Here is a 12,259-nt window from a genome sequence, read left to right as displayed (position 1 = left end):
ACCGAATGATTCTGCAATGCTGTTGGCAGATTTTCAGTACTCACAGGGAATGATGATACCTCAAGCAGCATGACTGTGGGCGGGGGAAGCACCTGCATAATGTTTTTTGGGGGCAAGGGATTCTGTGCCAGCCATGGATTGTCAGACACCGACAAGGATGACTTATCAATTCTGTAGTCATTTCATCACTTGGTGGTGGACTGTGTCACATGATTTGGTTGATTACAGAGAGATGGGAAACTCAAATCTGAGTGCTCAAAGAATGCCTCTGCACAAAAAGAGTTTCGAACAACTTATCTTGTACACCTGAGGAGATCAGAAAAGGTGAGGCACTGGCAAAGAACTATAGCCGAATGGTGGTTGGCACTTATCCACCAGCAAATCCTAGGGCTGCTGCCTTGCCAACAGCAGTGAGGAAAGCAGATTAACAAAATTGCCATGCACAATTAGTGGGAGGGGTCTCTGGATTTGAACTACAAGCCACTAAATTTGTCAGCCAGCTGAAGCTACGATTGAGACAAAAGTTTGCTGATTTCATGGAGAATGATATCAGAAGTTCTAACAAATGGTCCACTGATTCAAGAGCGGATGAGAATGCCCAGGCTGTTCTCAAAGGGGGGGGGGGGGTCCATTAACAGGGAAAACTGAGAAACTGTTAAACATCTAGTAAATGTGCCATCCTCTTAAAAAGTGGCATAAACAGCTGGGGAAACTGCATCCATTTCTAGAGATGAATTCAGTGCAGTGATTATTTTGTTTATACTGCTAATCAGTATTAACACTGTTCCAAAGGACACAATCAACTGTTAGATCCATCCTAGTTGCTGCATTGTCTGGGAAAGCCTTATGGCAGTGCTTCTAATCCAACAAAACAAAAAGCAGGAGCCAGCAGAACTTGACCCGATAAAATACTTTTATTGTAACAATTACAAAAAAAGTATTTTATTGGGTCAAGTTCTGCTGGCTCCTGCTTTTTGTTTTGTTGGATTCCCTATTGAGCCGTGCAGTTGCTTCCGTGCACGTTTTTTCTTGATACTAGTGCTTCTAATACCCAAGTGAAATACTTTTAGAGAATACATGTCATGGGTAAGTTGGGGAAATTGGGCAGTCACATAACAACTTGTCTCTAAAGGTGTTATAACTTCAGTTTTGGTTTTGCAAGGGTAGAGATTCAGGAGACTTGGTTAAGCAAGGGCACACTTTATGAAGGGCTTTTTTCTTTTTAATAAAACTTGTATAAGTGGACTCCAGCTAGGACAGTCTGGCTGTTTGGTTAGGCACTGTCCTTCAATATCTCTAGGTTGTTAGTGTGGCTTTTTAGAAGGTATGAAAAGTCCTGTCACTGAGGTCTGGAGATTTCAAAAGTGAAGAAATTCACAAGTAATTCTTCAACAAAACTCAAAAGCAACAAAAACAGAACAGAATAACAGCTGGACTTTAAAGTAAAAATTAATTGCTTTTGTCTTTATTATAAAAACATTTTCTAATAATTTTTACTACTGAAGTTAATCTAGGATTCCATTATTATTATTATTTTTAATTTTACTACACTGGTAACAAGTGTTTGGAATTTTTCACTCGCGACTCAACAAAAGTACTGATACTAAAAGATACTAGCTACATATTTGTATGACTACCAAGTCTGCAACTAAGTCCAGAAGGTTTAGAATTTTTGCTTGGAAGTATATGTACAGGTCTTTTTATACCGCAAATTGATTTCAGTGAATTTTTCCTCAGCTAGACAGCAAATGCTAGAGGTGGGACAGGAAAGAAAAGCAAATGGGAGCACATTTTTGGGAGTATAACGAGATCACAGAATTTAAAAATTCTGTATAGAGTGCTCCTTCAGAAATGTTGGGGGTTTAGTGAAAGTGCTTTTTTTTTGAAAAGTACTTTCGCTAAAGTGTGTTTGGTTGTTTTGGGTAGGTAGGATTTCATGCAATAGTACGAGATCCATATTTTATATATATATATATATATATATATATATATATATATATATATATATATATATATATATATATATATATATATATATATTTATTTATTTATTTAGGGTGTGGGAGGCGCAGACCCTCAGCTAGTTTGGTGTTGAGGGCAAGTAGTTTTTAAGTTCTGGAAAGAGTCATCGGTGTTGTAATTGTGCATGTCTATGGCTTAAAATTCGGTACTTTGAAATTCAGCAATGTAAGCTTTCAGTATAATGAGACTCCGTCAAATGAGTTTTCAGTATTTTGAAATTTGAGTATTGCGGTCTCAAGTCAAATGAAATTCAGTATTTTGAGTTTTCAGTCACGTGAAGTAGATCCATGTATGCATGCAGACAGTCAACTGTTATGTGCATGTGTGAGGTGGGAATTGAATGCTTGTTTGTGGTCTACTAGGTGCAAGCACTACTTACTAGTGCAGAGGTTGCTAAGGTGCACTTGTTAAAAAGCAATTCAGCCATTTATAGCCTTATTAACCACTTAACTAATCAGATGTGTCTGGGTCTGGCTTAATAGGCAAGGTCTAAATGTGCAGCTACAAAAAACAGTAAAAGATATATATATATATATATATATATATATATATATATATATATATATATATATATATATGTATGTATGTGTATATAATAAACTAAAACTAAACACAGGATACAAAGATGAGCACTTCTGTCTCTACCACAGAGAATTCATCAAATAATCACAGTACATCACTTCCCACTTTAAATACCCTTAGTCATTCAATTAACTAATCAACCCTCAAAAAGCTTATTGTGATTATCTGATGAAGTCTCTGTGGTAGACACGAAATTGCTTTTCTTTGTATTCTGTGTTATTTTACTTTATCGACTCCTCTGCTATCATTGGATTGCCTACTATTTTATTTATACACATATTTTTTGATAATGGGTAAGGTCTTCACCTCATAAACGTAAGTACAGGATTTGATTCTAGCCTTGTGTTATTGGCTAGGCTTAAAATGTCCCTTCAGGAAAGTTAGCATAGTATTCACCTGGAGCATGCATGACTATGGACTGCATACTGAAGTTGCATGCAAGCAAGAACAGAGCAATCTGGCAGATATCTGCAGTGTGAGTTGTGCTATTGTGCTCTTGGCTATGAATTCCAGCCTACATTTCAACAGGTAGCAAAGTCAATTCTATTAACCCACCTCTACTGTTACAGGATTGAAGCAGACATCACCTTCTGCATTGTAAATGTAAACATGCTTGACTTCAAAGCAAACTGTCACAGACCATGGTATCAATACAGCACAAGTTTAGCAGACTCAAGTACAAAATGATGCAAAGCAACAAAGTTTAATTACGACATACCATTTGCAGTCAAGTGCATAACCAATTACAATTACCACTCTGTTAATTACCTCCTCTCACAAATCCATTTGTGGCTATAGCCGAAGTGGACAGTCCCGTGATGGTTGTCACAACAGTAGCCATTCCCACTATTACAACAGCAAGTCCTGGAGAAGAAAAAAATAAGATGATGCATTGTTCCAAAACAAGCAATCTATTATATCACAGTATAAAAAAAACATCCTTTATGAAGTGACGATGCTACATTTACAGAAGTTGGCACATTTAGAAATGCAAGTACAGGCTAGAGCTGGAGAAAAATTCCAGGATTTATATATGCCCAGCAGAGAAACAATGGTATGATTCTGATGCTCTTAAATGTATGTTTCAAAGTCACCAACCTTCTTGATATTTCTTGATCACTATTAAATATGAATGAATGAGCAATCAAGTAGAACCCACATTATTAGTAATTACAGTAAAGAGCTGAAGGACTACATTTAGTGACCATTATGTACTCTGACTATTCAGAGGACACCTCCAGTAAGACAGAAAAACACATACAACTCTGAGTGCAGAAATCCATATTATGATGGTGATGACGACGATGCAAGGTCTTGAAATCAAAGTGTACAACAAATTTATGAGATGGATCTTGCAGCATCATGAACACATCACATTTTATTACACCGAGTAAAGCAGAAAAACTGTGCACTTGAGGATAAAATATTCAAACCACAAACGGTTTCCTGTTCTACAAAAGTGTTACTTTCTCTATGTTATTATGGGGGGACAAAAGCCCAAAGATAGGCACAGATTTTCAATACTGTTCTTATAAACTTGGAAAGTAGCTAGAATAGCATTTGTGTTGGCTTGCATTTCCTGAAGGATATGAAGTGCAAAACTGATATGTATACCATTACATATCAACTCCAATCTTCAGTATCTTCCAGAAAACCACAAATTTTACAAGGAACAAACAAAGAATACGAGGCAAAAATCTGGATATTATACAAAAATCTGGACAGTTGGGAGGTATGATGTGGATAGTATTTCCATGTAAGATTGCTGGACACAAGCGGACTGTACAACAGCACAGTAATTGCTTTTCCCTGTCTTCGGTTTTCTTCATAAAAATGTTTGGAGCACTGCCATAGATAGTATTTCAACTGTCTTTTTTTTTGGGCCAATGTTTGTATGATGTTCCACATTTGCACAGAGCACAGTGGTTCATAAACTGGACGAATGGACCAGCCAGGATGCAGACAGGACCCAAACAGCCACAAACAAACCGGATGCATTCAATTAATAGTATTGGTCATTGCGCAAACACAGTAAGCTGCATTGCTCTGTGATTAACAGCAAGAATGTTATAATGAATACTAAGATAGGGAATGTCATGTCACTAATCCTGTGACAGCAGTTAAGTGTAGGTCTGGAGTGCAGCTGGTCTGGGGTTTTAGAACAGTATGTGCAAACTTTTACTGTTGTGACATTGCGGATTACAGCAATAAAGTGCAACATACACAACTGTTTTCTCAAGCTTCTTGTGGCAACAGCTGTAAGTGTAGGACCACCGTACACATGGTCCAGGGTTCAAATACAGCATATTCCATACACTTTTAATGTTGTTCCACTTTACATTATAGTCACTCTCACTTATAACACTTGACAGAGTGTAGCCCATATATATTTATTATTTAGTTATTTAACATTTGTTAACTGGGAAAGTGACTTGGAACAAAGCCAATTTTCAGCAGAGGCCCAGGGAGAAATGCTCCAGACACGTATCTTTGTAACATGGGAGGAAATTGGAGCACCTGCAGGAAACCCACACAAACGCAGGGAGGACATGCAGACTCAGCAGAGAAGGCACTCCAGCCAAGAATCAAACTGAGGAACCTCTTGCTGTGAGGAGACAATGCTACCGCTGCATCACTGCACCATCCAGGAAAAAATGGTGGTTAGATGCCACAAAGTAAGTGGCAATGCCTTAATCATGTATGTGTTGTAAAGGCCACAAGGACCTCTTCCATCCTTATCAAGGGGAGTGCTAACCTTCTCTCTTTTCATACAACACAAATAGAATACAACAGAATAGAATGGAACAGAACACACACACACACACACACACACACACATATATATATATATATATATATATATATATATATATATATATATATATATCCATTATATACAAGGGCTGAGACACTAATATTGTGTCAGTGATTTACCTATATTTACATATTGTCCATTTATTATCACAATGAGTGCAGGTATACTGTGTACTATGTTCACGCAAGTATATTAGTGCTATCTGGACCCACCATGGCCTTCCCATTTGAGTAACACATCTGCACAAATGCCTGTATATCACATGACCTTGAAATTGCATTGTTTGCCACTGTTGAGCATCACTTACCATCAAGGTAACACATTGTCCAGCAGTGAGCACTCTCAACTACCACGTTTGCACGATGCTAAGCAATGTGCAACTTTCTCAAATGTTGCAGAACCAAAAAGTGTGCACTCTCAGTAAGCACGATAAGTGCAATTGGTGGGAAAACATCATGATACAAAATGCAACTGGTGTGAAATGCTCATTGTACATTAGGCTTGACCTACAGCAGGCATGTCTAGTGCTTCTGGTGAGGCAGTGCACTTCCGAGCACAGAGGTGGGGTATCTTTATTGGACTCCTAGTTAAGAATGATGGGCCCCGGTTACTGCAGCAGGACTATTCAGACTCAAAATAGAAATCTGAAGCCTGGAATAGTACTGCCAGGGCTTTGACCAGTGCTACAGGTATCCCCCTCACTGGTGAACAACGCAAATATTTTGATGATCTCCAGAGGAGGAAGCAAGACACCCTCAATAGACTGGGGAATTTAGTACAGGAGACACCCCACACATAAGTAACAATTACAGTGACCAACTGTAAAAGATAAAAGCTGAATATAGTCAAGACTGGTACACATAATGGTATTCTGCTCTTTTACCCCACAGCTGCCATGGAGGAAGCATAAAATGTGCAATCCCATGCCACACGATTCAAAAGTATGCAAGAAGCATGTGGTATGTATGCATCGGAGCAGTACTGTTATTGTAGCATTAAAAGTTAGAGGGCTTAGTTGGTATTTTATACAGCTGTATCAAATTGAGCTTGCAAATCTCAACTGTAAAAAAAAGTACAGTTGTGTACACTTACTATAAATGTAGATGTTAGTGTATTCACTGTTGCAGTCCTAACATACGGGTTATCTGGCTCCTGATAGACCTCAGTCGGCCCGAATAACAGAGTCCTCGATATAGGATGCCGGCTGTGGTCGGCTGTAAAACTGATGTCAGAACGTCCAGTATAAAGGGAGGCAGCCGATGCCATTTCCTCAGTTTTTCTTGCCTTAACTGTCAGGAGCCCCCAAAAGAAGGCTAACTCAGGAAGGAAACACCCTGGAAACATGTCATACAAAAAATAAAAATATGTAGTCTGTGCCTTAGGAAAAAAGGGGGAATGGAGGGTGGGAAACTGGGACTGCAACAGTGAATACACTCAAACATCTACATTTATGGTAAGTGTACACAACTGTACTACGTTCTTCGTGTTTCACTGTTGCAGTCCTCACATATGGGTTGATTCCCAAAGCCCAAGAAAAAGACAAAAGGTGGAGGAAGGATCACAGATTAAGGGTCGGTAAGAAGGCCCTGCAAAACCAGCCCTGAATTTAGAAAATAAAGGTAGATTTGTAATGCTTTGTGAAAGTAGGATAGAAGACCAAGTAGCTGCTTCTAGAATGTCCTTAGTAGGCACACCTCTCAGAAAAGCTGCAGAGGTAGAGGCTCCTCTAGTAGAATGGGTCCTAATACCCTGAGGGGGAACCTTCCCATGCTGCAGGTAACAAAAGTGAATACAATGAGCAATCCATTTGGAGATGGTTGGTTTCAAAATAGCTTTACCCTGAGCCCCAGGGGCAAAACTAACCAACTGTTCAGATTTTCGAAAGGATTTAGTCCCAAGTAAAATCTCAGCTGTCTATGCACATCAAGAGAGTGCAGAATCCTTTCCCCTTTATTCTGGGGATTGTTGAAAAAGGTAGGCAGGTGAATAGACTGGTTAAGGGTTAAACTGGAAACCACATTAGGCATAAAGGAGGGACTAGTGCTCAGACAAACCAGATCTGAATGAAAAATAATGAAAGGTTCTACTGCCATTGAGGCTTGCAGCTCCGAAACCTTTCTGGCTGAAGTAATAGCCAAAAGAAAAGCAATCTTCCAGGCTAGAAACTTCAAATCTGCAGAGGCAACTGGTTCAAAGGCAGGTAGAGTAAGCTTTTCAGGACAAAATTAAGATCCCAAGCAGGAATAGGAGCTCTTCTGGAAGGTCTAAGATTGCTAGCTCCCCTCAGGAACTGCTTCAAGGGGTGAGAAAAAATGGGTTGCTCAAAAGAACAATGAGCAGAAATTGCTGAAGCATGAATTTTGATTGAAGAAAAAGTCCACCATTAAGCAAGCCTGCTAGATAATCAAGAATGAGGAAAGAGAACGGTGAGAAGAGTCTTCTCCTTTAGCCAGCATCCAAGAGCAAAATCTCTTCCATTTATCTGCATAGGATTTTCTGGCGTTAGGCCTCCTGGCCTCATGAAGAACTTCAACTACCTGTTGGGAAAGATTTAAAGTATTAGCCAGGAAGTTAAATGCAGAGTTTGAAGATGAGGATGAAGAAACTTCCCCCCTTCCTGGACCAACAGATCTGGTACCAGGGGAAGATGCCAAGGCTGAGCTTGGGAAAGGCTGCAAAGAAGGGGATACCAATGCTGCCTAGGCCAATCTGGTGCTATAAGAACAGCCGTTGGTTTCCCATCCCTTATCTTTAGCAGCAATCTGGGAAGAAGAGGCAGAGAAGGGAATGCATAAATTGAGAGTTGTGTCCATGGGAAGGACAACGCTTCCACCCTCCAAGCTTTGTTGTGAAACTCCCTGGTGCAGAAGGTTGGAAGAAGAGGACTGATGTGAGAGGAGAAAAGATCCACTTGTGGAGTGCCCCAATGCTGAGTGATGCAATAGAAAATGACCTTGTTCAGTTGCCACTCGTGAGGATCCAGAACATGTCTGCTCAAATGATCCGCCAAGGAGTTTAGTCTCCCTGGAAGATACTGGGCTATTAGATGTATGCCCATGGAAGCTGCTATGGACCCATAGTCTCATGCTTTGTCTGCACAAGGGGTAAGAGCGAGTCCCCCCCCCCAACAGCTTGTTGAAGTACCACATGACTGAGGTATTGTCTGTCCTGATCAGCAGACTCCCAGGATAGAGTAGGTTCTTGAAAGCCAGCAAGGCCTGCTGCACTGCCATCAATTCTTTTAAGTTTGTGTAGATGAATCTGCTGGGTGCTCCAAGTCCCCTGTATGCCCCTGCCTTCCAGATGAGCCCCCCATGCAAAATCTGAGGCATCTGTGGTGAGTCTGGCTGGCAGGTGGTGGGCAGAAAGGCAGACCCTTGTTCTGAGAACAAACTGTCGCCCACCAGAGGAACTCCATTTGTAGACAGAGAATTAGGGGAAGAATCAAGTCCTGTGTGTGTTGACACCAAAGCTTTTTGAGGTACCATTGAAGTTTTCTCATATGCAGCCTTGCATATGGAATCATCAGGACACATGAAGCCATGAACACCAGTGCTTGCAGGAATTGCCTTGCAGAGAGCTGGGCCATGCTTGCCAAGTTCATGAAGTAAGCCGAAAGGTAAGTCAAAATATCTTCTTGCTTCTCTTGAGGGAGGAATACCATCTGGGTGGCTGTATTCAGATTTGCTCCCAGGAAAACAATCTCCCTTGTACGAACCAACTTTGACTTCTTTTCATTGAGGGTGTAACCCAAAGAGGTGAGAATGTTCTTCACAAAGTCCAAATCCTTTTCTAGTTGTTCTGGGGAGTTTGCTTGAATGAGACAGTCGTCCAGGTAAGGATAAATTTGAATGTTTCTCTGCCTGCAAAAAGCAATGGCTGGAGCCAGGCACTTCGTAAAAACTGTGGGAGCAGTAGATAAGCCAAAGGGCAGTGCAGAGAATTGAAAGTGTTTTTCCTCAGCCCTGAAATGAAGGAACTGCCTGCAACCTTCCCTTATTAGGATGTGCAGATAAGCCTCCTTGAGATCCAAAGTTACCAGCCATGAATCTTTGCCCAGCATGGGTAGTAACTGTTGAAGAGTGAGCATCTTGAATTTGGGAATAACCAGAAAAGTGTTTAAAATAGACAGATCCAGAGTAGCGCACCAGGTACCCCCTTTTTTGGGTACCAGAAAAAGTCTTGAATAAAAACCTAGGCCTGCCTGATTTGCAGGAACTGGCTCTATAGCCCCCATAGTCAGCAGAGAAGAAATTTGATTTTCTACCTCTGCCCTGAGAGTTCTGGGTATGTCTGGGTCCCCCTGTAGAGCAGGGAAGGTGTGAAAATAAAACTTGTTACCTTGGTTTACTATAGTGAGCACCCATTTGTCATCTGTGATGGTAGACCATACCTCTGCGAACCTGGCTAACCTTCCCCCCCAAAGGAAACCCAGGGCCCGCAGAGGTAGGCACAAGAAGGCAGGAGTCATTGAGAATGCTTGCTTTTAGAAGCTGGCTTAGAACTCCCCGATTTAGCAGAAGAATGCCATTGTTTAGCCCTTTGAGGGGCAGAAGCCTGCCCTCTGGAAGATCTGAAACCCCTAGGCCTAGAGTGACCCTGCTTGCCAGGAGCAGGGAAAGGCCAATTCTTGGAAGGATAATGCCTACTAAACAGAGGAGGCTGAACCTGAAGGAAATCTTTACAGCTTGAATAGATTTCGCCTTATCCTCCAACTTCTTCAGTACCTTTTCAGCCTCATTACCAAAAAGATGGTCTTTGTGCAAAGGAACATCCAGCAATTTAGATTTAACAGGTTCAAAAAGAGGCTGCTGCAGGAGCCAAGCATACCTTCTAATAATGGAACCATTGGCTGCTGCTCTGCAGGAAGCCTCCAAAGTGTCAAAACCACAATGAAGTGAATGCTTATTAACTAAAGTGGCAGAATTCAGTAAGTCTTGTAAATCTTTGTTCTCTGACATGAAGGAATATCCCCAAGTTTAGCCTTAATAGCCTCCAAAGTATACTGCTGATACTTAAGCATGTGAAAAGGCAATTCACAAATCTAATGGCAAGAGTTGCAGTGGTATAGACTTTTTTACCCCACCTGTCCAAGGCCCTAGACTCCTTATCAGAAGGCACAGGGTTTTTAGCAACAGTAGCCTTAACACCACTGGGGCCCTGAGAAATAATCTCAGGATCAGCAGTAGGGTTTTTAAAAAGGAATTGATGAGAATCAGGAACCCTATAATACCTATCAGGTTTTCTGGGGGCAGGAGGAACAGAATTAGGAGTTAAAGAATTTTCTATGAAAACATCATCCACAACTTCCAAAATTTGAGATGTAGCCAGAGGCTTATGCTGTGGCAAATCCAAAAATTCCCTGATTCTTTTCTTAGACTGAGGAAAATCCTGACATTCCCATTTAAAGTGCTCCCTAAGAGTATTCAAAGTATCCCCAAAGAAAAATCGTCTGGAGGGGAGGCAGAAGGGATAGAGTCCTCAGCATCAGAATCCTCAAAGCCAGAAAAAAGTTGAGAATTTCCGTCTTCACAATCAGAAATACTGGAAACTTCAGAATCTGAGAGACAAAACCTCAGGAGACAATTCCCTAGCCCTCTTGGATGGGGGGGGGGGGAGGGATCCATGAGGCCTAGCAACTGCAGAAGTCTGAACTAAGGTAGTCGGTCTGGTTCTGGTCTCATGTCGAAAAGAGGCGTCAGAAGCTGGTGCCTGCATAGCGGCTCCAGACCCATCTGAGGTGGCGACAGGCGGAGGATCTGAAATAGCAGCCTGCGGCATGGAGGACTCTGTAAAGGTCTCAGCAGAGGCCTGTAATAGAAAATATGTGGACTGCAGGGGCTGTGAAAGCACCTCACCGACTACCGCTGGGCTGACTACCAATTTCACTGGTGCGTTGTCAGCAGATTTAACCCTAGGCCTGTTGTGGTTCTTGTCTTTGCATTTCCTAGGTATAGCCGAAGTCGGGAGACCAGAAGACGTCATACCGACAAACTTAGGTCAGACTCCGAAATGCTTATACAAAATCTTAGCTCTATGGTGTATGGTACACGGGTTAAAGGAAGTACAAAGATAGCAGTTATGGATGTCGTGCTCAACACCCAAACAAGTTATACAATAGGAATGAAAATCATGGTGCAGAATCTGTTTTCCACAGGCAAGACAGTTATTAACTTTATCTTACATTCGTTAAAGCAAGAAAAGAGAATCCCAACGGGGTACTTATCTGAAGGCGTCTTCAACTTGGTAGTCGGAAAGCAAAAAGAAGGTAAACGGCCGACTGGCACTAGTGCAAATTACATCTGCTTCGGGCTCCGCGGCAAGAAAGACTGAGGAAATGGAGTCGGCTGCCTCCCTTTATACCGGACATTCTGACATCAGTTTTACAGCGGACGGCAGCCGACGTCATATACCGAGGACTCTGGTATTGGGGCGACTGAGGGCTACTGGGAGCCGGATAACCCATATGTTAGGACTGCAACAGTGAAACATGAAGAACATGCATGCATTGCCTTAGTCTGTAGCATGAAGCAACAGTTCCATATTTTCAAACAGTGAGCTTGCATCTCTAAACTGTAAAAAGAAAATATACATGCAGTAGTCTGTAGGACAAAACAGCACAATACTAGGGAGTAGTCAGCAGTTGTGGGTTCAAAAACCACACATCCCAAATATACAATACTGTTAGGTTTTCATTATTGCAATGTAGCTTCAGATCTCTACACCAGTGGCACAAATGGCCTGCTGTAAACTGTAATCAGTACAACAGGAACACGCATATGTGCAATATATGCACACATCAAGGATTGCTGGCTGCAATCTGTACTATAGTGTGCATCT

The 12,259-nt window shown here is 41.5% G+C and overlaps 1 protein-coding gene and 1 non-coding gene across 3 annotated transcripts in view; both read right to left on the bottom strand.

Annotated features, from left to right (window-relative positions):
* Positions 1-12,259, bottom strand: part of SLC12A2 (solute carrier family 12 member 2) — a 2,115,502-nt gene that overhangs the window by 1,500,986 nt on the left and 602,257 nt on the right. For both annotated transcript variants that reach the window (XM_044060802.1, XM_044060801.1), the window contains exon 4: positions 3,373-3,468. In XM_044060802.1, coding sequence (XP_043916737.1) covers positions 3,373-3,468 — 96 coding nt within the window. The remainder of the gene's footprint in view (positions 1-3,372; positions 3,469-12,259) is intronic.
* On the bottom strand, positions 5,254-5,381 carry LOC122793862. The gene has a single exon (XR_006363580.1). It is a non-coding gene; the product is annotated as a U6atac minor spliceosomal RNA (small nuclear RNA).

This window comes from Protopterus annectens, chromosome 2.part0 (assembly GCF_019279795.1).
Source record: "Protopterus annectens isolate FY-2018-M chromosome 2.part0, PAN1.0, whole genome shotgun sequence".
Taxonomy (NCBI): Eukaryota; Metazoa; Chordata; order Ceratodontiformes; family Protopteridae; genus Protopterus; species Protopterus annectens.
The sequence above is the reverse complement of the archived record's forward strand: the minus strand, read 5'-3'. Positions and strand labels throughout refer to the sequence as shown.